Below are 23254 nucleotides of genomic sequence, written 5' to 3' on the forward strand. Positions count from 1 at the left end.
CAATGCATGAAAGTGAAAAATGAAAGTGAAGTCGCTCAATTGTGTCCAACTCTTAGCAACCCCATGGACTGCAGCCTACCAGGCTCCTCCATCCATGGGATTTTCCAGGCAAGAGTACTGGAGTGGGGTGCCATTGCCTTCTCTGCTTTGCAGGATAGATTACAGCTAACTTTATAACTAAGAAGTACTGTTGAGGGTCATTAGAATCTTAAGATCTCTTTAGTAGATAGTTTTCATTGTTTGGTATGCTAGATTTCAGGCCTGGTGATTTCTCAGGGTCATGTGAGGCAAGCACACCTGAAACCATTGGTGCAAATGTGAGCAGGTTTCTCAGATATGTTGGACCAGTTCAGAGAAAAGTCTGCTATCTAAGAAGAAAGACAGTGTATAACAATTGAGGCCTTACTAAGGAGAAAGAATTCAATTCATAGTTTACTAAAACAAGTATACTTTGAATTCACCAGCTGACCAAGAAGGCCTTCCTCTTGCACAGGATAAAATAAACTGTTTATTGCTCTCACTCATAAGCCTCCTAATTGTTTATCAGACATTACCTATATAGTCAATTTAGATGAAGCAGCAAAGAAAATTTAAGTTGATTTGTTTGTGAACATGATATAGTGTATCTCTACCAAACATACAGAATTTATAAGGAAATTGGAACTCTCTGCTTGAAGTTCTTTTCTCAAATGTAATATACTAAGGATAGCTTCATTCTTTTCTTCAGGTTCAATTAGCGGACTTTCTAGAAGATTTGCAAGAAAAGTCCTTGAGGATTGAAGCCTTTGTTAGTGAGATAGAATCCTTTTTTAATACCATTGAGGTAAGTTACCTTTTCCTTTTTACTTTATCCCAGTTTGCTTACAACATCACAAGTAAATAAAGCTAAAATGACCTGAATTGGGGTTTGTGTGTGCATTTGTGGTTTGCCATTGTTGGTTTTGTTCCATTAAAAGTAGTCCTTAAATCTTCCCTCTGTGTTATCAGTGAGATTACTTCCTGTCTAAGGATAAATGATGTGCCCTTAAAAACACATCAGATCAGATCAGATCAGTCGCTAAGTCATGTCGGACTCTTTGCGACCCCATGAATCGCAGCACGCCAGGCCTCCCTGTCCATCACCAACTCCCGGAGTTCACTCAGACTCACGTCCATCGAGTCAGTGATGCCATCCAGCCATCTCATCCTCTGTCGTCCCCTTCTCCTCCTGCCCCCAATCCCTCCCAGCATCAAAGTCTTTTCCAATGAGTCAACTCTTCGCATGAGGTGGCCAAAGTACTGGAGTTTCAGCTTTAGCATCATTCCTTCCAAAGAAATCCCAGGGCTGATCTCCTTCAGAATGGACTGGTTGGATCTCCTTGCAGTCCAAGGGACTCTCAAGAGTCTTCTCCAACACCACAGTTCAAAAGCATCAATTCTTCAGTGCTCAGCCTTCTTCACAGTCCAACTCTCACATCCATACATGACCACAGGAAAAACATAGCCTTGACTAGACGGACCTTTGTTGGCAAAGTAATGTCTCTGCTTTTGAATATGCTATCTAGGTTGGTCATAACTTTCCTTCCAAGGAGTAAGCGTCTTCTAATTTCATGGCTGCAGTCACCATCTGTAGTGATTTTGAAGCCCAAAAAAATAAAGTCTGACACTGTTTCCACTGTTTCCCCATCTATTTCCCATGAAGTGGTGGGACCAGATGCCATGATCTTCGTTTTCTGAATGTTGAGCTTTAAGCCAACTTTTTTACTCTCTACTCTACACATATATAAATAGGGTACTAACTATGATAGGGCAAACGCTTTACATGCTTGTCCAATTTGATCCTTACAGCAACCATATGAAATGGGAGTTATTGTTGCTCCCATTTTATAGATAAGAAACTGAGATTTAGAGTTAAGTATATTACCCAAGGTCATAGTAAGCTGATAGCCAAGATCGGAACTTACTTGCTCTACCATCCTGCCTTTCACTGGGTTGGCTCTGCAGAGATGTTCTAAAGCATCGCCTGGTGTTCCATGCTACAGACAGATGAGTGTCTCTCATGGTACCGCTGTCTTTGATGAGTTCATGCCGACCCTGCTCTCTCTTCAATGAAGGAAGGGGATAGGAATGCTCCTTTGATATATGAATGCAGCACAGACATCCTTACTGATCAGTCAGGATTGACAGGCTTCTGTGGGAGGCTGGAGTGCAGTTTCTCCGTCACTCCTCATTCTAGCTTGCTTGTGAAAGGTCTGCTTAACTCCTGTTGTAAATCAGTTAAGTGAAAATGAAGTCGCTCAGTCGTGTCCGACTCTTTGCGACCCCATGGACCGTAGCCTACCAGGCTCCTAAGTCCATAGGGTTTTCCAGGCGAGAGCACTGGAGTGGAGTGCCCCTGCTGGTTGTTTTTAGTGCTGTTGCTGGCCAACCTCCACTGCCACCAAAGTGTTCCTTTTAGACAGTAAATAATATGATCACCTTATCGCTAGCCCTCTAGTCAGGAAAGTCCTGTGGGTGGAGGAGCCTGGCGGGTAAGGCCATGGGGTCGCAACGCGTCGGCCACGACTGAGTGACTGTCACACACACTGGTCAGGACAGCTAAGCATCTGAGTTTGTCCAGACGGGCCGTGTGGTTTCTCCGACTCTGGCAGAAGGTGCCCCTTCCCTGGAGAGCATCTGTGGCTGTGGCACCCTGTCCAGTATCCTCGCTGTTCCCTTCTCCACACTTGATTTTAGTAGAGTGGGAAAGATGGCACTGAACCCTCTTGGCTACCTGATCTTCATTCATCGTGATGCCAGGTTCTGTCACGTGGGAATGCAGGTGGGCAAGACTTCCCTACAGATATTTTTGTGTGTGTTTCATTAACTAAATCCTTCTCGATAGTCTTCTTACAGTGAATTCTGTTGCAGAGACAACTATGGCAAAGGAGGTTGATAGGCTGAAAATTCAGATTGTGTGCATCATCTGTGATTCTCTTACCAGAATGCCCAAGATTAATTCTTTAAAAGGCTAGTATTTCTCGTAAAAAATACATGTGCTTCTTTTTTCACTCAGAATTGTTGTGGTTTTTTTTTTTGTTTTTGTTTTTTTTTTTAGGAAAACTGTAGTAAAAATGAGAAACGGCTAGAAGAACAGAATGAGGAAATGATGAAGAAGGTTTTAGCACAATATGATGAGAAAGCCCAGAGCTTTGAGGAAGTAAAGAGAAAGAAGATGGAGTTCCTGCATGACCAGATGGTCCATTTTCTGCAGAGCATGGACACTGCCAAGGACACCCTGGAGACCATCGTGAGAGAAGCCGAGGAGCTTGACGAGACCGTTTTCTTGACTGTAAGCACCATTTCAAACAGATCCAGACACCTTGAACCCAGTCTGACCCAAGTCTATTTTTTAAAATTCAACTTTTGCTATTTCCTGAGATCATATATATTTCTCTGGGGAGTTTCTATAATTCTCATTTAAAAATTATTAGGGCATGCCAGATGCTCATGGAAAAGGCCCATCCAGTCCTTAAAGCCATAACACTCAGATCCAGCCAAAGGGTGCATGGAAGCCAGCCCGCAGCATCATCTGTCCGTTCTGTCACAATGGATTGATCGCCTTCTAAGAGGGAGGGAAAGCAGCCTGAAAACTTAATTTGTGCTATGCTGCCTGTGGGTGCAGGCCTGATCTTGCAGTGCCCGTCCCCACTTCACGCCCTAATCTGAAATGACCTCTCGACCGTGCCCTCTGAGCCTCACCAAGTGGAGAGTAACATTTTGGTACACTCAGCATGCAAAAGGATGACAGAGTATGACACCTCTTTTAGGTATCATGTTAATCTTTTTACAAGGGTCTTCCTGGGCACCAGATTCCTTAATTCAGACAAGTACCTTGTGCACAGGGAATCCCTTGGGTGCTCCTCCAATTTCGCCCAGAGGCAGCTCTTTGCTCTCCCAATTCCCTAAACCGGCAGTAGAATACTGGTTCTCCTCAGAGCCAGGATTAACCAGGAGTGATGGCGTTGTTTTCCTCCAGGGCAATTCCAGACCCAGTTGTCAACTCTGAGGAAAGCACCTTTCTATGATGAGCTGTCAAAGCTCCTCTGTCCTCCCAGCCCTTTAGTGAAGACTGGAGATGGAGCAAGGCAAAACCGGGCAGAAAATTTGGGTGGGATGGACGTGGCATCCTCAGAGGAGGGTGAAAATCATTCAGTTGCATTATGCTTAATTAAGGCAAAGCTTTAGTATTTTAAAATTAAGTACCTCATGTGCAGTATAACATTAATAAAGTGCTTTGTGTTCCCTAAGAACCTTACCTGGGTTTGATAAGAATATTTTCTTCTCTCTAGAAGAACAAATTGTGAAAAAGAAAGCATGTTTTTCCTACTTATAAAAGTGATATATATCCAGTTTAGAAAATTTGGAAAATATAGAAAAGCACAGAGAAGGTATCATCTAGAGATAACTACTGACTACATTTTGTTCTCTCTCTCTCACACACTGAACACATTTAAGTCATTTTTCTTGCTTCGGAGAATTCAGTTCTGGAAACTAATCCATTTGTTAATGAATAGAGAGAAGCAGAGCAGAGGCAACTGTTGCCACTTTGCTGATGGTAGAGAGTAGACCTAAAGCCCCCTCCATCCGAGACCCCGCTCCCCACCCCTTCTGAGCACTAGTTCCTTTGCTGCGTGGAATGAAGCCCCCCAAAGGAAACAACCTCAAAGGTAGCTGAGGAGTGTAATGATTATTAGAACGTACAGTCTTAGCGCTCTAGGTCGGTTTTTCTTTATGGTTGTTAACTAGTTTCTCTCTCTCTCCCCTCCCCCTCCCCTTCCCCCTCTCAATCTCTCTCTCTGTCTTTCTCATTCCTCCGTAAGTCGTTTGAGGAAATCAATGAAAGGTATAGAAAGCGTGGCTCAATGTAGTGGTGGCCGAGAACAGCATGACTGTGTGCTTTATTTTTAATATTTTGATGCTTTATAGAAAATGAGCTGCCAGTTAAAAAAGACATACATTTAGTGAGCTCCTGGGTTTGCACTTTGAGCTACAGTGCTTTTAAAAGCTAAATGAAAGCTTTTGAAAGAAAACTGCATGTGCTCTAGTTAAATAACAATTATCATAATGTAGATTTTTAACTGCTTCTTTGAGATGTAGTCTGTATTTCCAACCTAATCTAGACTAGGCTATCTTTTCAGTCACTGCGTACAGAACATTTTGTATATGCTTCGACTTAATTGGTTATATATGAGTATTTGAAAGGATCATTCATATCTGCCTTGAACAATTTGTTGACTTATGTAATCTTTAATGGAACGTTCTCTCATTTTCTCTTCAAAAGACGGGCATGCGTTTATCTTCTCTTTCTGTTCCGCTCACCTAAATGAATCTTCTCTTGATTTTTGTTTCGTGTTTGTTGTTGTATTTAACACTCAATCTAAAAGAAGTTCTTCATTCATTTAAAAGGCAAAACACTCAACAAGAAATCAGGAAGTGTTGTTTATAAAAACACATAACAACAAATCTTTGTTTATCTTCTGAGCATCTGATAATGAAATGCTCATACTGATCTGACTCATTTTCATTTCTGCCCCATAAACAGGCTTGAGGTCTTTCCTACAGGCTGAGCCTAATGTTTTTCTGTTTTTTAAAATCAATTTTACCCTTTTAATGTAAATTTCTAAAATTGTGAATATCATCTTCAGTTTGCTTCATTCAGTCTCAAATTGTAAAATAGCATAAAGTAAAAAATCAGGAATTTGTGATATATTAAAATATAGAAAAATGGTTTTCAGTTAGAAACCTGATTTTTTAGATGAGAACCACACAGATGGATCCTATTTACCTGTTAAGGAAATCTATTCAACAGAATATTGCCAATATATAAACATTTCTTCCATAATTTAATCACAATTAGTATGAATAAAAAGATATGGGCAAGGAAATAGACAATGAAAAAAATTGATAACAAGTGTATAATGAAACTAGAACTTCCCCCTTAAAATTTATGTTTCTTATCTACATTAGACTATATTTACAACTTCTGGGAAAAAAAGAATATTGCCAAAATGCTTTAAGAAACAGTTTGTATATTAATATTGGCAATAATCAATAAGGCTTTTATTACAGTGGCTCTGTTATAAATAGAAATACTCAGGGAGCTTTAAAAAATGCTGATGACTGAGTCTTACCTCCTGAGATTCTGGCTTAACTGCTGTGGGATGTGGCCAGGGCACTTTTAAAGCTTTCTAGGTGATTTCAAGGCACAGGCAGGATTGAGAACCTCTGGTTTATAACAGCCTGTCCTCAGGCCCACTGGTGCCACAGACTGGCTGTGCCTGAATTACCTGTGTGGTAATTGCTGGAGCTCCAGCCCAGATCCACTACAGGAGTATCCAGCAGTGGGCCAGTTCTGACACACGAGCCAGAAGCACACTGCGCAGGTCTGAAAACTGATACCCAGGCCTTGCTCCCAGTTTTCTTTATTTTTTTAAAATTACACACTTCTTCTAAGTATTATTGACGTTTATTTTTACCCCCCAAAGTATATGGATTTAGAATGCCATTCTGTATGCATTGGACAGCATACAGGCATTTTTGCTTATTTATCATACTTCATCCGCTTGTAGAAGATACTAATCAGCAAGAAAATTTAGTGAATGAAAATTTGCAAATGCGTTTGCCTTCAAAAATGCTATAGTTTCGCATTTTTTACTTTCCTAAACATTAGAATATTAACTTGCTAATATGCGTTGACATGCGTTTAATTCTAAATACCATTTCTTTGGTTTTGTGCTTGAACTTGTTCATCTGTGTGTCTTTTTAATTAATTTTGATCTCATTGTCCAATTGGCAATGAGTTAATCTTTGCTAAAGCTGCATGTTGCCAAAAGGAAAGTATACTTGGGATAACCATTATTTTTCTGTAAGAAAAAAGATAACAAAATTTGAGATTTGATGAAGAAATATGAGCAATTAAAGAAAATCTTGTTAAATGTGCACAAATGTGATGAAGATTGATTTTTTTCACTGAAATGAAACCTTTCAGGTTCTCATGATAACTTGTACCTTAAAGTCTCAATGTTATTGGTGTTCCTGTCTATGAGAAATGCTAATTTTCTAGTTTCTTCCCCTTGCGGCTTTTTCTCCCTCTCATCGTATTATGTATCTAAAGGCAATGCTTGCATATTAAATGATTTTTCACAACACCAAAAATGCTTAAATTAAAGAATGCTGTCAAGCATATTTAGACTCAAAATTTGCATATTCTGAAAAACACATTTGCGTAGAAAATGCTGTTCTGTTAAGAGGACGCATGTTTTTTCTCTGTTTTGCTCTTTTGTGTTATAATAATGGAAGAGAGTCTCAACCATTTGTAGGACCTGCTCATAAAAAGACATCGGCCTGCCCTTAAACACACTGATAAATTTTAACAGATCAGTGCATAAGGGAAAATGCAAACATTTTACATGCTTTATCTGTAGCTACAGCTTCTGTGCTGCGAAGAGTCCTCCATGTAGTCAGTGACACGTACTGAGAGGGCTTAGTATATGCACACGTAACCCCTCTTTGTTCATTTTGAGTCTATCATTTCCACCCTCTGCATCCCTAAAGCCTTAATTAAGGTTCACGTTGCCGTCCCTCATCTAGAGCATCCTGGGGCCTCCCAACTGGCTTCACCACCTCTCCAGGTGCTGGAGATCTTCCCTCAGACTCATGCCAGGGTGGTCTTCTAAAATTCCCTTGTGTAAAACCTTCTGTGACTCTCCCTGCCTTAAAGGGCAAAATGGAAACTCTTGGTGGACGTGAAAGACTTCCCAGTCAAGTCACAAATCACCTTTCTAGTTCATCTCTAATTGTCTCCATTTCCCAGTTCTCAAGGTCCATGGTCCCCTGTGGCCCTTGAGTGCGTCTTACTTTTTTATAGCCCCATGCCTTCATTTATGCTGTTCTCTCAGCAACACTCATACTCTCTTTGTTGCCTAGGTAACTCCTAAATATCCTTTAAGACTCAGCAAAAGTTACCTCCTCTTTGAAGCCCCTAATGGAGCATCTCCCTCAAATCAGAAGATAGTGAATTTTATTATCCCTAACACTTGTAAGCATAGTGAGCACTCTTTAAATATTTCAGTTATATTTTATCATTTTTTCCACTCATACTGATAAATTTTCCAGACCTAAGATCCTGATATTCTTACCCAAAGGAAACCTTGTCCTCTTACTGATTCATATATATTTATGGAAAGCCTACTATGTGCCAAGAAACATGATACTGTAGTGAAACCAGCAAAGTCCTTTTTTGGCATGTAGATTATACTCAGGTGAAGTAGACAGACAAAAACAAATAGGTTGTAATGAGTTTGAGGAAACAGCACAACAAAGTAAGAAGCAGCAGAGGACTGGCTTCTCTGAGGGGCTGACATTCTAATAGAGATCTAAATTAAGTGAGGTGGGAGCCACACAGGTGGCCAGGAGAAGAAAGTTCCAGTAGCAAGTGAAAAGGCTTAGAGGTGGGTGTGTGCTGCCCAAACCCCAAAGTCCATGGAGTTCCTAATGGTTGACTTAATTTCTGGAAGGTATTTTCCATACTCTTGAGTAAGGTACACAGAGGAGAGCTCCTCACCAAAGTTTAGGCCCTCATGCTAAAGATAAATGCTTCTGCAGTCCTTCCTTCCCCTGTTTCCCTCTTCAGAATCAACCCTTTTTTTTAAGTCCATATTTCACCTGGATGCCAATGCTGAGTGCATCCCTCCTAATAGGGTCCTGAATATAAAGAAAAGTTAACAATTTACATACTGTGGCTTATTTAGTCTTTCGAGAATAGATAGACTTTATCCTTCTTTGTTGCTGACCCATAGCAGTGCCTGGCACTTAGCAGATGTGTGTATTTTCTTGAAAGACTAAATGGCTAGATGTGTAATATTGAGAATTGAAAACAGCAAAGACATCACAAAGTATGTGACTTTCCAGATGGGCTCTGAACCTTTTTTATCTTTAGGGAATAAAAACAATCATTCAAGTGTAATCATTTTTAGGACTAACTTTCTAGAGGCAAAATTAAGACTGTATAATTCAATGGAATCTGTTCAATTTAAGGATATAGGAATGGAGTTTCTAATATTACCAGTTGCACTAAAGAATCCTATGAATAGATTTTAGACATATCTTTCCAGATTTTGAAACATTTAAAAGCCTTTTTGGCTACAGTGCCTCACAAAAACCACCACCACCACCAAATACCAACAACAGCTTCATTTTGAATCATTGTTCTTAGCTTTCATTATGTATATGTTAATAATTTCTTGACTTATACAGAATTATTTTCCCAACAGGTTGCTTTCTGCAATGGAGAACACTGCTTCTTTAGAGAAAATGCCTGCTGCGTTTTCACTCTTTGAACATTATGATGACGGCTCAGCAAGAAGTGACCAGATGTTAAAACAAGTGGCTGGTAGGAGCTTCCGTATATTAATTACCTCAGTGAAATCTGGCAGTTATTTCTTGTTTGTTTTGTAAAGTGTTTGAAGCTAAGGAATTATAACTGGAAAAGGAAAAATCTTTCTTGTAAGAATTTAAAGCTAGATTCTGAAATAAACTGTGAGACTAGCATACCATTTCAGTTATAAACGGCATTTCCATTTGAAGCTTTGTAACTGTGCCGGAATACTGAGGAGGTGGAAGGACGGAGCAGTGGAATCGAAGGGTCCTCTCTCTTTTTTTCTCAAAAGAAGATTTCTCTCTCTTAGAGATTATTTGCTTCACGCCAGCAGCCAGGTATAGAAGGAAAGAGAAATCAAATATTTTCATATATGTTGTACAGGTTTTTTCTTTCGGAGTGGCTTTCCCCTCTTCAGTTGAGTTATTTTTCCTTTTTTTTGAAACTAAACAGATTAACGTAGAGAACTAACAGCTCAGCATCATGCTCTGTAGCCAGGAGCCTCCTCCTGCTCAGCTGTCAAAAGCATCCTGCCGACTCTTCAAAATATTTTTTAATGTGCTATTTTAACAAACAAGACAATGAAATTTATTTAGATTTTTTTCAATGCTGCTGTGTTTCATTGAAGTAGCCAAGTTTCACTTACTGTAAAATGTACTTAGACGCCCTCTTTAAAAGATGCTATAATCTTGCAAAGCAAACCATAAAGACAATTTCTGTTTTCAAATTGAGAATTAACTTTTATTCCTGTGGGGAGAGTTTTAATTTAGTAACTAGTAAGAGTCTACTGTGTCTTCAAAAAAACTGAAAAACAAAAAAGCACCCCCTCCAGCCCCCAACACTATATAAAATGAAAAATTCAGTTATTTGTCCTAATGGATTTTCTTTAGGTATATCTCAGAACAAAGGGGCATTTTCTTATCATGTCTTTAAGAAGCATTTGAATGGAGCCAAGATTGCAAACCAAGAAATTCTGGTCAACAGAGTAGCTCTTTTATTTTTAAGGGATTCTTTTTTTTTTTAATTATTTATTTTAATTGGAGGCTAATTACTTTACAATATTGTGGTGGTTTTTGCCATACATTGACATGAATCAGCCATGGGTGTTCCCCATCCCGAAACCCCCTCCCACCTCCCTCCCCATCCCATCCCCTAGGGTCATCCCAGTGCACCGGCCCTGAGCACCCTGTCTCAAGGACATTCTTTTGAATCTGATGGGCAGTGAGGGGGCATTTGTACATTGCAGAGGTCACAAGGTGTTAATGGTGCGTTCACAAACAGTACATGTGGCCGTCCCAGTAGTTCCAAGCTGCTGGGGGGCACTGGTCTCTGAGAGATGAATGCCGCACATTGCGCCTCTGCTTCAGAGAGTATAGTGAGAAACAGAGCGGCCCTGACGGTTCTTCCCTGCTTACGTGATGCTGGGCAGGGTGGACACTGTTTCTGGTTGGACTGTCCCTCTAATCTCACAACTCTAGGAGACAGGTTTTATTGTTATTCCCATCTGACAGGTAAGGAAATAGACGGAACAGAGAATTGTTTTGCATATTGCTCTCGATACACAGCTGTTGGGGATGTGTGTGGCGGGGGTGTTTGGCTTTCAGAGTCTCTGCGCTTGATCCACTGGTCTGCACCAAAGAGGCTGAGTGTATTGCTGTGAAAGGGGGGATAACCATAGATTTGTGACACCCCAAGGCTTCTTGACTCTGCTCCTAAGAACTTAAAAAAAAAATCGTGTAAAATAAAATTGACCATTTTAACCATGCTGAAGCCACCATTGTACAACCATTACCACTAATCCAGCTCCAGAATTCTTTTCATTTTGCAAAACTGAAACTGTGTATCTGTTAAATAACAGTTCCTCATTCCTCCCACCCACACCCCCAGCCTCTGGCAACCACCATCTACTTCCTGTCTCTATGGATTTAACTACTCTAAGTACCTCATATAAATGGAATTCTGCAGTACCTGTCTCTTTTGTGACTGGCTTATTTCACTGAGCATCGTGTCCCCTAAGTTTACCAGTGTTGTACCATGTGTCAAAATGTCCTACCTTATTAAAGCTGAATAAATCCCATTGTATGTCGATACTGCATTTTCCTTATCCATTCACTTGTTGATACCCTTCTGAGTTCCTTTCACCTTTTGGCTACTGCAGATAATGCTGTTCTCCTGGGGACTTTCTTGAAAGCTCAGTTGCGTGGGACTCTGTATCCACTACAAGTACTGAAGTGCAGGCTGATCTAATGCTTAGCTCATTGAGCGTGACAGCTCTTTATGGGCATGCTCAGTCAGGCAGAGGGAATCCATGGGGGTGATGCCTTTGCCCAGTTCCTTAGCCTATGACTGGAAGCCTTAAAATCATTTTGCACTTTTGGCATCACTCTTACTCAAGTTTCTTACTCTAGAAGTGTAAGTAGTGTTGATAATGTATAAAGTCTGAGCCTCTAATGTTCTTGTGCCGCATAGAAAGTGTAAATCAGCCACTGGTAGTAGTATTACATACACGGAATATTCATACTCCCTTTTAAATTTTAGAATAGTTTAAACAATAGAAGTGGTTCTTGTTTTGAAATAAGATGTTTTAGTTTCATTGTTTTTAAAGGACTAGATTAGGTACAAAATTATTTCTAGCCTACATGCATTGCCTAATTCCCTACAACTGCCTATTCCTTAAAATTTTTTAATTTGGGAGGGGAGCTCAATTATCAATTTAAAGTTTGCTAAGCTACCTGATATAGAGATTTCTGAAAAGATGTTACCATTTTAAAAAGCAGGTAAAGCTCAATGTATAATTCATAGAGGAAAAGGGAGCATTTTCATTGTTTGTTCTTCAAAAAGTTCTCCAGCACTACTTCAAAGATGATAGACAATAGTCAACCTGCTTGGCTCTTCCATAAGGCAGGGCAACATGAAAATTTACTGAACTACATTTATCTGGTGGACCCCTTTAGAATGTGACACTGATTTTCTGCTGGGAAGACAAACAGAAAAGTCAAGGATCGTGTAAGAGCCTCTGAAGCACTATCAGCCCTTGGGGAGGGGCTCTGACAGGTGGGCTTCCTGCCTTCTCAGGCAGCCTCCCAGCATGTCTTACGTCTGTGGTCCCTCTGTGTTTACCAGATGAAGGGTCTCTACTTCAGCTCCATCATCAGGGGCTTCCTGCCCTCTCCCCTGCATTTTCTGTGCTCCTGCAAAGGCCGTGTTTCTTTCTGAATGTTAACACTGGTTATGTGTCAAGTACTTTACTAAGCACTTGATATGCATTATCTTGCTTTTTACAACAATCCTGGGAGGAAATAGTATTATTGTTGTTTTCCTGTTTTAAAGATGGAGGAACTGAAGCTGAAGTAACAAAGCTTACAAGTAGGGGATCTGGCGTTTAACCTTAGGCCAGCCTCTGCCCTCCGAAGCTCATGAACTTGCCCATTCTCTTATCTTCCTTCTCATTTTTCATAACTATGTATTTCTTCAGCTCTTTATCTCTGTATTGAATCTCTTCAGTGTGTCTCTTTTTGTTCCATTCTCTAAATTTAGAACCATTTATTTCTTCTAATTTCCACTTTCCTATTAAACTAACCTTTGTTTTCTTTCCCTTCATTGTTGACTTTTAATAAAGTAATCACATAAAATTTAGCCTATATTATTCAGCAAGCTCATCTCTCAGGATTGTTGACTGGAAAATAATAACCACAAAAATAAATTTTAAAACAGTTCATCTGTTCAACTATGGGAGTAACCTTTTCCTCTAATTTGTAAACTATACTCAATGCTTTTGTATCCCAAAAATTTTGGAGAAGAATTTCATAGGAGCTTAATTTATGGCATTGTATATACATAAATGTTCAATATGCATAATTATAAACTTTTTAAATCTCTAGTAAAATACTCAAGAATATTGTTGCCTTTAAAATGCAGAACAATGAATTTATACTAGATATCTAAACCTGATATTCAAATCAGTTAATAGGGTGCTTTCCCTCATGGAATTTTTACATTTTTTAAGAACTAAAAAAAATTGTAGGTATAGTCATGTTGGATATGGGAAAATGGGATAGTAGTTTCAGAAAGTGTATTTTCATATTTTATTCATGCAAGTCTTTTGCAGCCTTGATGATAAAGCAACTATAGCTAATAAGGATTTCATTGATCTCTATTTGAATATAGATTCTGTGTTGACATAGAAGGATATGATATTGGTTACTAGCAATGCAAACTCAAGGTTTTGTTTTGAAGGAAAACCAAATCATTTGGTGCATCCTCTAACTTGTATAAGTTTATTACTCGAAGTATAGGACTGCAGAAGAATATAATCAAGTGATCCCATTGGGAGATCCATTTCTTTTTTTCCTATGTGTATCATAGTGTATATGTATGCGTGCAGAGAAGACATTTTGGAGAGAGTTACACACAACTATAATAACAGTGGTTGCTTCCAAGGGGTATCCTTGAGGTTGGGGGGCTGTTGAGAACAAGATAGCCCTCCCATTTTTCCTCCATGTACTTCTATATTGCTTGTATTATTATCAGTAAGCACAGGTGACTTTTGCAAAAAGAAAAAGAAATCAATAAAACAGCATTAGTTATAATAAATCTTGCTCATATTCCAGTTCCACAGCCTCCTAGATTAGAACCTCAGGAAGCCGGTTCTGCCACTGGTACAACAATTGCGGTTTACTGGAGCAGGAACAAAGAAGACGTCATCGACTCATTCCAGGTGTACTGCATGGAGGAGCCGCAAGATGGCCAAGAAGGGAGCGGTAGGATCGCTAACATATTCAGATGCATGTGTACATTTCTACATCTTAATTGTCGTATTTAAACATATACCTATTATGACTCTTTCCACAAAGCATTTGTAGCCACTTATAAAAGCAACAATGAACCAGCAATTATGTAATGAAATGACATATAAGCAAAATTTGGAAATCAGGACCAAAGAAAACTAGAATGAATAAATATTATCCTAATGATGAATACTTTAACATGAATAAAGGTCATGAATGAATACTTTTCAACATGAATATTTTAACAAATTCAAATTCGGCTTTGAGTTCTCGGGTTAACAAGAGCAATTGAGTGATTCTCATTTTCAGGCATGAGGTAACATACCAAAGTGTTGAAAACAAAGTTTCAGTCAGAACTGAAGTCTAAAACACAAGCATAAAGTGTCCCACTTTGTAGAGGAGAAATGAGCTGTATATAGGACACTGTCCTCCACAGTAATTTTAGTGCAAACGCAGCGTTGGATATCATGGTTGGCGTTTTCTCAGATCCCCCTTTGATAAAAGCTGCAAACAAACTATAAAGGTAAATTCAGAGTTCACATTTCTCAAGGCATGAGAAGACTGTATGGTATAGTCTTCTGGTGTCCCATATTAACGTGAAGATAGAGGTAAAAGTGCTTGGGAGGGTGAATGGATTGCATGTCTTACAGCTGAGCCTTTCGTAAACATCTCTCTGTTCAGTAAGACCTCTAATAAGTCCTGGAAGCCATGCGGTTTGATGGATCAGAGTTGGGAGTGCTGACATTCTGTGTTGCCTGTTGAAGGTAGACCCATATTTTTGGAAATTAGATGAGCATGTGACAAGATTGACATGGAATAGGAACCAATTTGTAATAAGAAATGAATTATAACATTTCACTGTTAATCAGTATTTAAGTCTTTCGGGATGTCATGTGATACTTAAATTAGAAAAAGTAAGAAAGCAACCATAGGCATATTGTAAAGTTGGCTAAATTTGTCTGTAAGAACTCATATCTTACTGGGAACCTGTTACCATACACCTCTCACAGCACAACAAGAAAAGTGCTCTTATTCGCATTTGCAGTTGAGAAAATGGATGTGAGATTAAATAATTTGCCCAAGACCACAAAAATTACTTGGGACCAGGACAGGTTTTAAATAAAGATCTTTCAGACTTCAAAGCTTATGTTTTTATTTGCTTGACTCTGTGTTTGTTTTGTTATGCCACACTTCACCTCCCTGTATATCCAGTTATATCAAAGAACCTCATGGCTCTCCAAGACTCCTCTTAACAACTGTTTATTTCCTGGAGCACTTTATAAAAGCGCTCCACCTGCCTACCTTCCCCTGCCATGCCCCAAACACATACCTGTCTTGTGTCTCATTCCTTTGATGCCTTGAACTCTGCTGAGGCCAGTTCAATAATCTGATGGTCTAGACTGTGGTACTGTGTTGTGTGGAATAGGTCCCCAGTAACATATATTATGTGCTTTGTTAAAAGGAGTACCAGGCTAAACGACTTAGTCTAAAAGGAGAATTCTCTTGAGAACTGCAGTCCCGGGTTCTAGGCTATGGGGGAGATGTTTTTCAGTGTATATGTCTTTATGATGTTATTTAAGCCAAAATTTCACCCAGAAAGTATATCTCACTGGTAAAGAGAGATGCAGTTGAAGAAACCTGCTGAGTTGAAGATTTCCTAAATTTACTTTAAAAGGGAATAATCTGGGTTTCTTAACTGCAGGGGTTTTGAAGATATGACATCCTAGAGTAATATGAGAGGATACTTGGAATTGCCAGGGGCTAATTTAGAAAAGAAAATTGTTCTTTTAAAAGGAAAGAAATTTCAGTAAGAATAATCAGATTGGCCCAAGGGGCAGGTGTTCAGAGTGTTATTGAGTAATATTTACTACTAAAATACTTAAAGTAAAATAAGTAATTTTAGGAAATGTCTTGATTGAACAAAGTTATTTCTTAGAACAGTTTATGCTCCTTCAACAGTGTTTAAGTATTTCTATCAATTATGGAAATCTCTAGTTGAAATAATTCTGGAATTCATGATAAGGAATCAAGATTTGAAACTTTGAAAATCATACTGAATGGTTTGCTAATCTATAAAGATGCTTTTTAACATTGTACATTTAGGAAACATGGGATTGTCCTTATTTTATTACATACTCTTTTAAAATATTGCCATTGCTTAAGACTTTTCTTGAGAGTGTATTACTGAGATTAACATAAATTCCATGCAATTTTAGTATTTGCTATTAAAACAAGTTACTTTAATTGTGGTATATGAATCTTACTAATGTGCTATTATGTTCCAGTAAGTGTTCACAAGTAATACTATGTCATTCTACTTATCTTTTGGAATGTTATTGCTTGAATGTTCTTAAATGTTATCTACCACATAGTGATATCTGTAAGTTTATCAGTTTGTATTTCCCACTGAAAAATGTGTAGTTGAATTTTTCCAATAGCTATAGCTTTCAATTAACTTAGGAAGATACCTCAGAGTTTATGATTGTGTTTTATGCTAGATTTGGTAGAAGAATACAGAGTGACCGTGAAAGAAAGCTACTGTGTTTTTGAAGATTTAGAACCTGACCGATGCTATCAAGTGTGGGTAATGGCTGTGAATTTCACAGGATGTAGCCTGCCAAGCGAAAGGGCAATCTTTAGAACAGGTAAGGAGATGGTAGGGGCTTCCCAGGTGGCTCAGTGGTAAAGAATCTGCCTGCCAATGCAGGAGACATGGATTCGAACCTTGGGTTGGGAAGATCCCCTGGAGAAGGAAGTGGCAATCCACTCCCGTATTCTTGCCTGGAGAATTCCATGGACAGAGGAGACTGGCGGACTATAGTCCAAGGGGGTCACAAAGAGGCGGACATAACTCACCAACTAAACAACAATAAGCAACGACAACAAAAAGGAGATGTTAAGGGGGTGTTAAGAGGCAATACTCAGTTCTTCACAGACTATTAAGATCAACCAATAAGCGTTTGTTAAGCACCTGTTGCATGCTGGGTGTTGTGGGTGCTGCATTTGCAACAGTGAATAAGACTGGGCTCCTCTTCTCAAGAAGCTCATACTCAAGTGGGGGAGATACAAAACAAAAAATCATAGAAAATGTGTGGTAAGGGCCGTGATCCAGAACACTCTAGAAGGATATCCAAGACTGGCTGGGGCAGGGACAGGATCAGGAATGGCTTCCTAGAACTCATGCCCGAGTGGAATCATCAAAGGACCAGGAGGAAGTAATATGTTAAAGGAGTGTATTCCATCTGAAGAAGACATATGAGCACAGGTGTCAAGGTAAGAAAGAGTAGGGAGTGTGCAGGTTGCAAAAAGAATTTTGGTATTATTTCTTTGACTTAAAAAACAAGGGGAAGAGGACATGAGCTAAGAAAGGCTAGTACATAGAGTTCACACTTGCTAAGGTAAGAAGCTCAGGCTTTCTCATATGGGTGCTAGGAGCCCCCAAAAGACTTTCAGTAATGGTATTCAGCTGGAAATGCATTCCCATGACAGAATCTTTTCACAGGGGCTTAAGCAGGTGTGTCATAAGCCAAGTTTGCATTGTATTTAAGATAATTGTAACTGCCTTAGGGGGAGAAATTACTTACTCCCTCTGTTTTATCCTTTCTTCTTGCCTTTTAAAACAACTTATTGAGTACCTATTGACGTCAAGATCATGGCAGCTAACTTTTGTGTAAAGGAAGGGACAAAAATCTTCATATTCATTTGCTTGTATATGTATGAAGAAACCGTGGTAGGATTTATAGAAGAATTTATAGAAAGCTACTATTAGAAGCTGTTTGGGGATGGGTGAAAACTGGGCAGTTTGAAAGCAAAGATGAGAGGGAGACCTTTCACTATGTATATTTTTATACCTTTTGGGTTTTCAACTCAGGACATATTTTAAAAAAATTAAAACCATCCCCAAGCCCAGCGACCAGGGAAGCAGAACTGCCACAGACAGCTCCACAACTGCCCTGCTTCTCTCCCCGCAGCCCCCTCCACGCCTGGGATCCGGGCTGAGGACTGTACTGTGTGTTGGAACACAGCCACCATCCGATGGCGGCCTGCCAGCCCGGAGGCCACGGAGACCTACACTTTGGAGTACTGCAGACAGCACGCTCCCGAGGGCGAGGGCCTCAGGTAAGGACCCCTCTGCGTGGGAAGAGCCTGGGGTGCCAGAAACCCAGCGCAGGGCTCTGGACCAGCCTCTAAGGTTATGCTCACAGAGAGAGAAATGCTTCCTAAAACCCTGCTGTGCTAGTGAAGCTGTTGACTTGATTTGCAAGTCTACCACTATTCATCAATGAACCTAAGTTTGTAATAAAGCACGCGCTACAGTGCAGAATGGTGGCTCCCTTGTAAGAAAAATGTATGTGAATTTTAATAAGATAGAACATTCTTTGAGGTATATTTAACTTGAATCATTAGACAGGATATTGCATATGTTCTGTGCTTTTTTAGTAGTCATACAGAATAGGTACCACCTAACTCAGGAAACTAATAGTGAGCAGGTATATAATGTAAATTTGAATGTCTCCATAATATATTGGTAATAAAAAGGAGCTAATTACATTTATATTATCACAGACATACTCGCCTCTTTTACAGCATGAAAAATCTAGAGATTTTCCAGGAAAAAAGAAATGTAAAGCTCTCTCAATAAAAACTATGAAGCTAAAAGTTATTAATAAAAGGCTGTATATCCAGTGGGTCTTTGTTAAATGTTAATTTATTTACTGAGGTGTTTTGTTAACCTCCAATCTGTGGCAATAGGGAATGATGTTCCATGATGAATATTTAGATTATTATTATTAATATCCATATTTTGCTAGAGACATTTAAAAATCAGTAATTTAATGAGGTAAATTATTTTGGCAGGATATGGAACTTGGAAATAATGGTATGAAATCAGACAGCTTTTTAATAAAGTCTATTATTTAAGCTCTTGATTATCTTCCTGATCAAGCCACAGCTATTTATTTAGTTATGATGTGAAGTTTCATTCAACTGAGCAATAATTATCATTTCTTTCAAGTATCTGAGGATAAGCTTCACAAAATAATGATCAAAGGATGAATTAACGCTGAGTGGAGTGCGTAAGGGTGAGACGTAGGCATTTCAGCCAAAGTGAGAACACAGTAAACATACAAGAAACAACGTCTCTGTTAATGTGCCAATTGCTGGAAGGCAGGCCTTGATGATTAGCAAATAGCTGAGTGGTTAACTCGGAGAGAGAAACACACACACACACACATACACAGAGACAGAGAGACGTAGGAAGAGAAAGAAAGAATTGAGGAAGGAAGACAGAGAGAGACAAAGACAGAAACACACAGAGAGATTATTACCGGCTTCTGTTAAGCATTTACTATATACCAAGTCACTGTCCTAAATGCCTTATGTATTTTGCTTTATTTAATCCTTACATACACTCTGAGAGCTAACAGATGCTTTGAGAGCCTAGCAGCTAGTGAGTGGCAACCAGGACTGAAATCTTGTTTTATTAGATTTCAGAATCCAAGCTGCTAACCACTGTTGAATGTCACTCATGAGAGTCCTGGACATTCTCTGCATAGAAACTCTTGATGCTGTGAGAGCATCTGATCAGATGTGCCCAAGTCCCCAGGCTAGCTCTCCCATCATTCTCCATCATCAGTGAGGAAAACCCAGTTCTTTCCAAGGCAAGACCAGACCATGAAGGAGTGCTTTGGAGTGACTCATCCCTGTTATAGCATTGGTCCTCAGCCGGCATTTGCATAAATAATACCAGCACAGTTGGGTTCTAAAATCAGCAGAAATCTGGAAACCCTGAAACCTAGTAGCCGTTTCACTGAGGGAACTGTGATGTCATCTCCTAAGTGTGGCTACAGGGAGAAGGAAAAGGGGAGAAGGAAGGAGGGCCTTCGACATGTCAGGAGCTGTGCTAAGTCTCATCTAACCCTCTCAACAGTTCTAGAAGGGAGGTCATGACTTCCATTAAATGAGACTCAGGGAGGTTAAATAATTTGGCCAAGGTATTAAATGATGGAGTGAGAGTTCAGAGTCAGGATGCAAACTCAGGTTCGTCTTATTTTTTCTACTAGTTCTAAAACTTGTGTCATTACACAGACTGCGTTAACATACCTAAACAGCATGACAACTTGGAGTTATTGTATATCCTTGGTTTCTTTTGTCATATGAAAAACATAGATGTAAAGAGAGAACCCCTTTAGTTAACAGTTTTCCTTTCTCTGGTCATTCTGAGGCTCTCAAAAAAAGTTGATTTGATATCAATGATGAAGAATGCATTCCAAACAAATCCTTCATCAAAGCTAGAGAAATCAATGACAGTTTCATTTCTAGGGAAAAAATGGCCTTCCATCAATCTCATTAAGACAAAAGTTGAACTTATTAAAACATGACTAGTCATTCATTTATCCCTTTGAGACTTTGCCAGTGGGTTCTCTTAATTTTTCTTGCCAAAGGAGAACATCTGAGAGGCTGGATAAGCAGAAGTTTATAGAAGTTATGGACCAGTACAAGAATCCTTTGTTATTGAATGGACCTGGTCCAACAAGTTTAGAAGTGAAGGGAAATTCTGCATTCTGAGCCTTGTTGATAGCTTGGGGCTGTGTTGGAGATGGACCTCTTTTCCAGTTGGGTGTTAAAAGACCACTCAGTGCCAGGAGGTAGAATGGTATGTTCAATCCACAGCTCAAAGATGAGTCTCCAGGCTCTCTGGACACCTGATGAATCTCACAATAGGTCGTTTTTAAGGCAAGCACAATTTTGTTGGCCGCAAATCACTACCCTGTTTGATAAGTCACATCAGAATGATCCCTCATGAATAAAAGAAACCTCAGTGCTTTATATCTCTGGTTGGCATCAACAAACTATGAAATAATTCATCCTTAATTTCAGAGGCCCAGGGCTGCAAAACTCATTTGTATCTCTTTTGGTTCTCCAATTTAAGAGTTCAGGAGGGAGAGAAAATTCAACTTTCGGAGTGGTCATGTGTCTTGTGTCTTTGACCATCTGGTTCTTAAAACCAACTTTAAAACATTCCCTACAATGTCTGATGGTTCAAAACTCTACTAAACATTAGCTATTTAGCAATCATCTATATTGCCAACCTCTAGAATGTCAGCTGTAGACAGCTAGTCAGACAGTGGAACTGATAAACAAAGAATCTCAACATTTTATCACCCCTAGCTAACAAAGCAAACCATCCCTAGTTTTCCATTTTATTAGAACCACATTCTTCACTTTGGTTTCTGCATAGGAGTGCATAATTGAAGTTATTTTGTGTCTTGGAAAGAACAGCAAGCCAAGGATTGTCTGATCCCACTCACTTGTTGGCTCCATAAAGGGATTATTATGTAAAGTTGCAGCCTCAGTGCTTGGGACAGTATCTGGCATATTGTAGCTACTCAATACGCATGTGTTACCTGAATGGGTATATATCATTAGCATTGAATACATAATACTGACAACAACAATAAAAGTTAGGTCAGTTTTGAGGATAATGTCATTCAAAATCAGAAAAGAAAAAAAAAAGCAAATTGTGCCCACAGAGTAAAGAATAATGGTGAATGAGTTAATTTTAGTGAATGGATATTTAATTAGGAAATAGGACTAGTCTAACTTGGAAGACTGGATACCTTTTCATGGATCACTTATAGGGAAGAACACTTATAATCTTATTTATCCATTGGTTACATAACCCTTGCATACCTTCTAGGTTCTTTGCAAAACCCCTACACTAAATCAGATATAAAAACAAAACACATACAAAAAACCCCATAAAAAACCTGGGTAAGAACAGGAAGCTTTTCTGTGCAGCTCTTCATTACAAGTCTGTTTAATGAGTGAATGAGTAGATAATGATGGCATTAGCCAATCTCCTTTTGTCCTTGCCAACTCCAAGTCATCCCACTGACTGGAATCTCTAGCAAAGAAAAGATGGAGAACTAAACAGAACTAAGAACTAAATGAATTTAGATATTTCTCACCCTCAATCCCTGAAAAGACAGACAGCCTTAAAAGCTCTCGTCTGGAGTAGGAAGAGAAATTGAAATGAAGAGAGGAAAAAAGGATGACTAATATGAAATTGCACATACGCACACGGGGGGCATTGATTACCCTTTAGATTAGGGAGTCTAATTTTGGTTGCCAGAACAGAAACACATCCATCTTCAGACTGGCATTCACTCTCCCAGAACGATGACCTCTAGAAATTCCAAAAAGATGCTGGTTGACCTCTTAGAAGAGGTGTTTAAATGCAGTGAGCCCATTGCGCTCCCAAGCTTCCTGACGTGGTGTCTGAAACAGCCGAGCAGTTGTCTCCATGCCATCATCCTCACAGAAAACACATTTGCATACTTCGGTGTGTGGGCACAGTGGCTCCAGCCCAGCAGTCGGCCCCTGTTGGGCTCGGGGGTGGGCGGGAGTGACAATCCCTGGCTTGTGTGTGGGGGCTGAGGGAGCTCCTACTCAGCCTTTCCTGTTTTTCTTTGAATGCTCTCCTCAGGTTGGGTGGGCTCAAAACACTTTGAAAAATTTTCCACCGCTCGGCTGTTTCCTCAGCTGTTCTGTCTCTCCTGTGTGGAGAGAAGTCAGCAGAACTGTGGGTGGAGGAGGGAAAACTGAGAGAAATATAGTACAGGGATTAGCCGTGTGGGCTGTGCAGAAAGAAGCTGTGTACTGAATGACAAATCTGTGAGACTCAATACGCCACGAAAGTGGTTGGTAGTGCACTTCCTGCTCCCCAGCCCCGGCCAAGGCGATGGGTGGAGAGACCCTCCTGGGTCACCCTCAGGGTGGGCTGGGCTCTGGGTGCTGGATCTATGAGCTCCTGTTTCTCCTGCTTCCAGCTTTTGGGGTCACACGTGGTGGGGCAGAACAGGATTGTCTGTCACAGCTGGGGATCTAGCTGGGGACACCTGCCACTTTGTCCCTATAAGGAAAAGTAAGGGTGAATTTCCTAATGAACTCAATGCCTGGTCAGGAGATGAAGATTCCCAGCATTTGAAAAAAAACAAAACAAAACATTTTTTACTAAGCTTTCAAGTGAACAGGTGATGACTGACCACACAGTCTAGGGCAAGTGATT

General features: G+C 39.7%; 1 protein-coding gene across 1 annotated transcript in view; it reads left to right on the top strand.

Moving 5' to 3' along the window:
* CMYA5 (cardiomyopathy associated 5) overlaps nucleotides 1-23254 on the top strand; it is a 99137-nt gene that overhangs the window by 56687 nt on the left and 19196 nt on the right. Inside the window, exons 3-9 of the mRNA XM_055536663.1 lie at nucleotides 728-823; nucleotides 3077-3310; nucleotides 4842-4864; nucleotides 9294-9412; nucleotides 14008-14157; nucleotides 16683-16829; nucleotides 18156-18303. Of these exons, the coding sequence (XP_055392638.1) occupies nucleotides 728-823; nucleotides 3077-3310; nucleotides 4842-4864; nucleotides 9294-9412; nucleotides 14008-14157; nucleotides 16683-16829; nucleotides 18156-18303 (917 nt within the window). The remainder of the gene's footprint in view (nucleotides 1-727; nucleotides 824-3076; nucleotides 3311-4841; nucleotides 4865-9293; nucleotides 9413-14007; nucleotides 14158-16682; nucleotides 16830-18155; nucleotides 18304-23254) is intronic.

The sequence above is a fragment of the Bubalus kerabau genome, chromosome 10 (assembly GCF_029407905.1).
Source record: "Bubalus kerabau isolate K-KA32 ecotype Philippines breed swamp buffalo chromosome 10, PCC_UOA_SB_1v2, whole genome shotgun sequence".
NCBI lineage: Eukaryota > Metazoa > Chordata > Mammalia > Artiodactyla > Bovidae > Bubalus > Bubalus kerabau.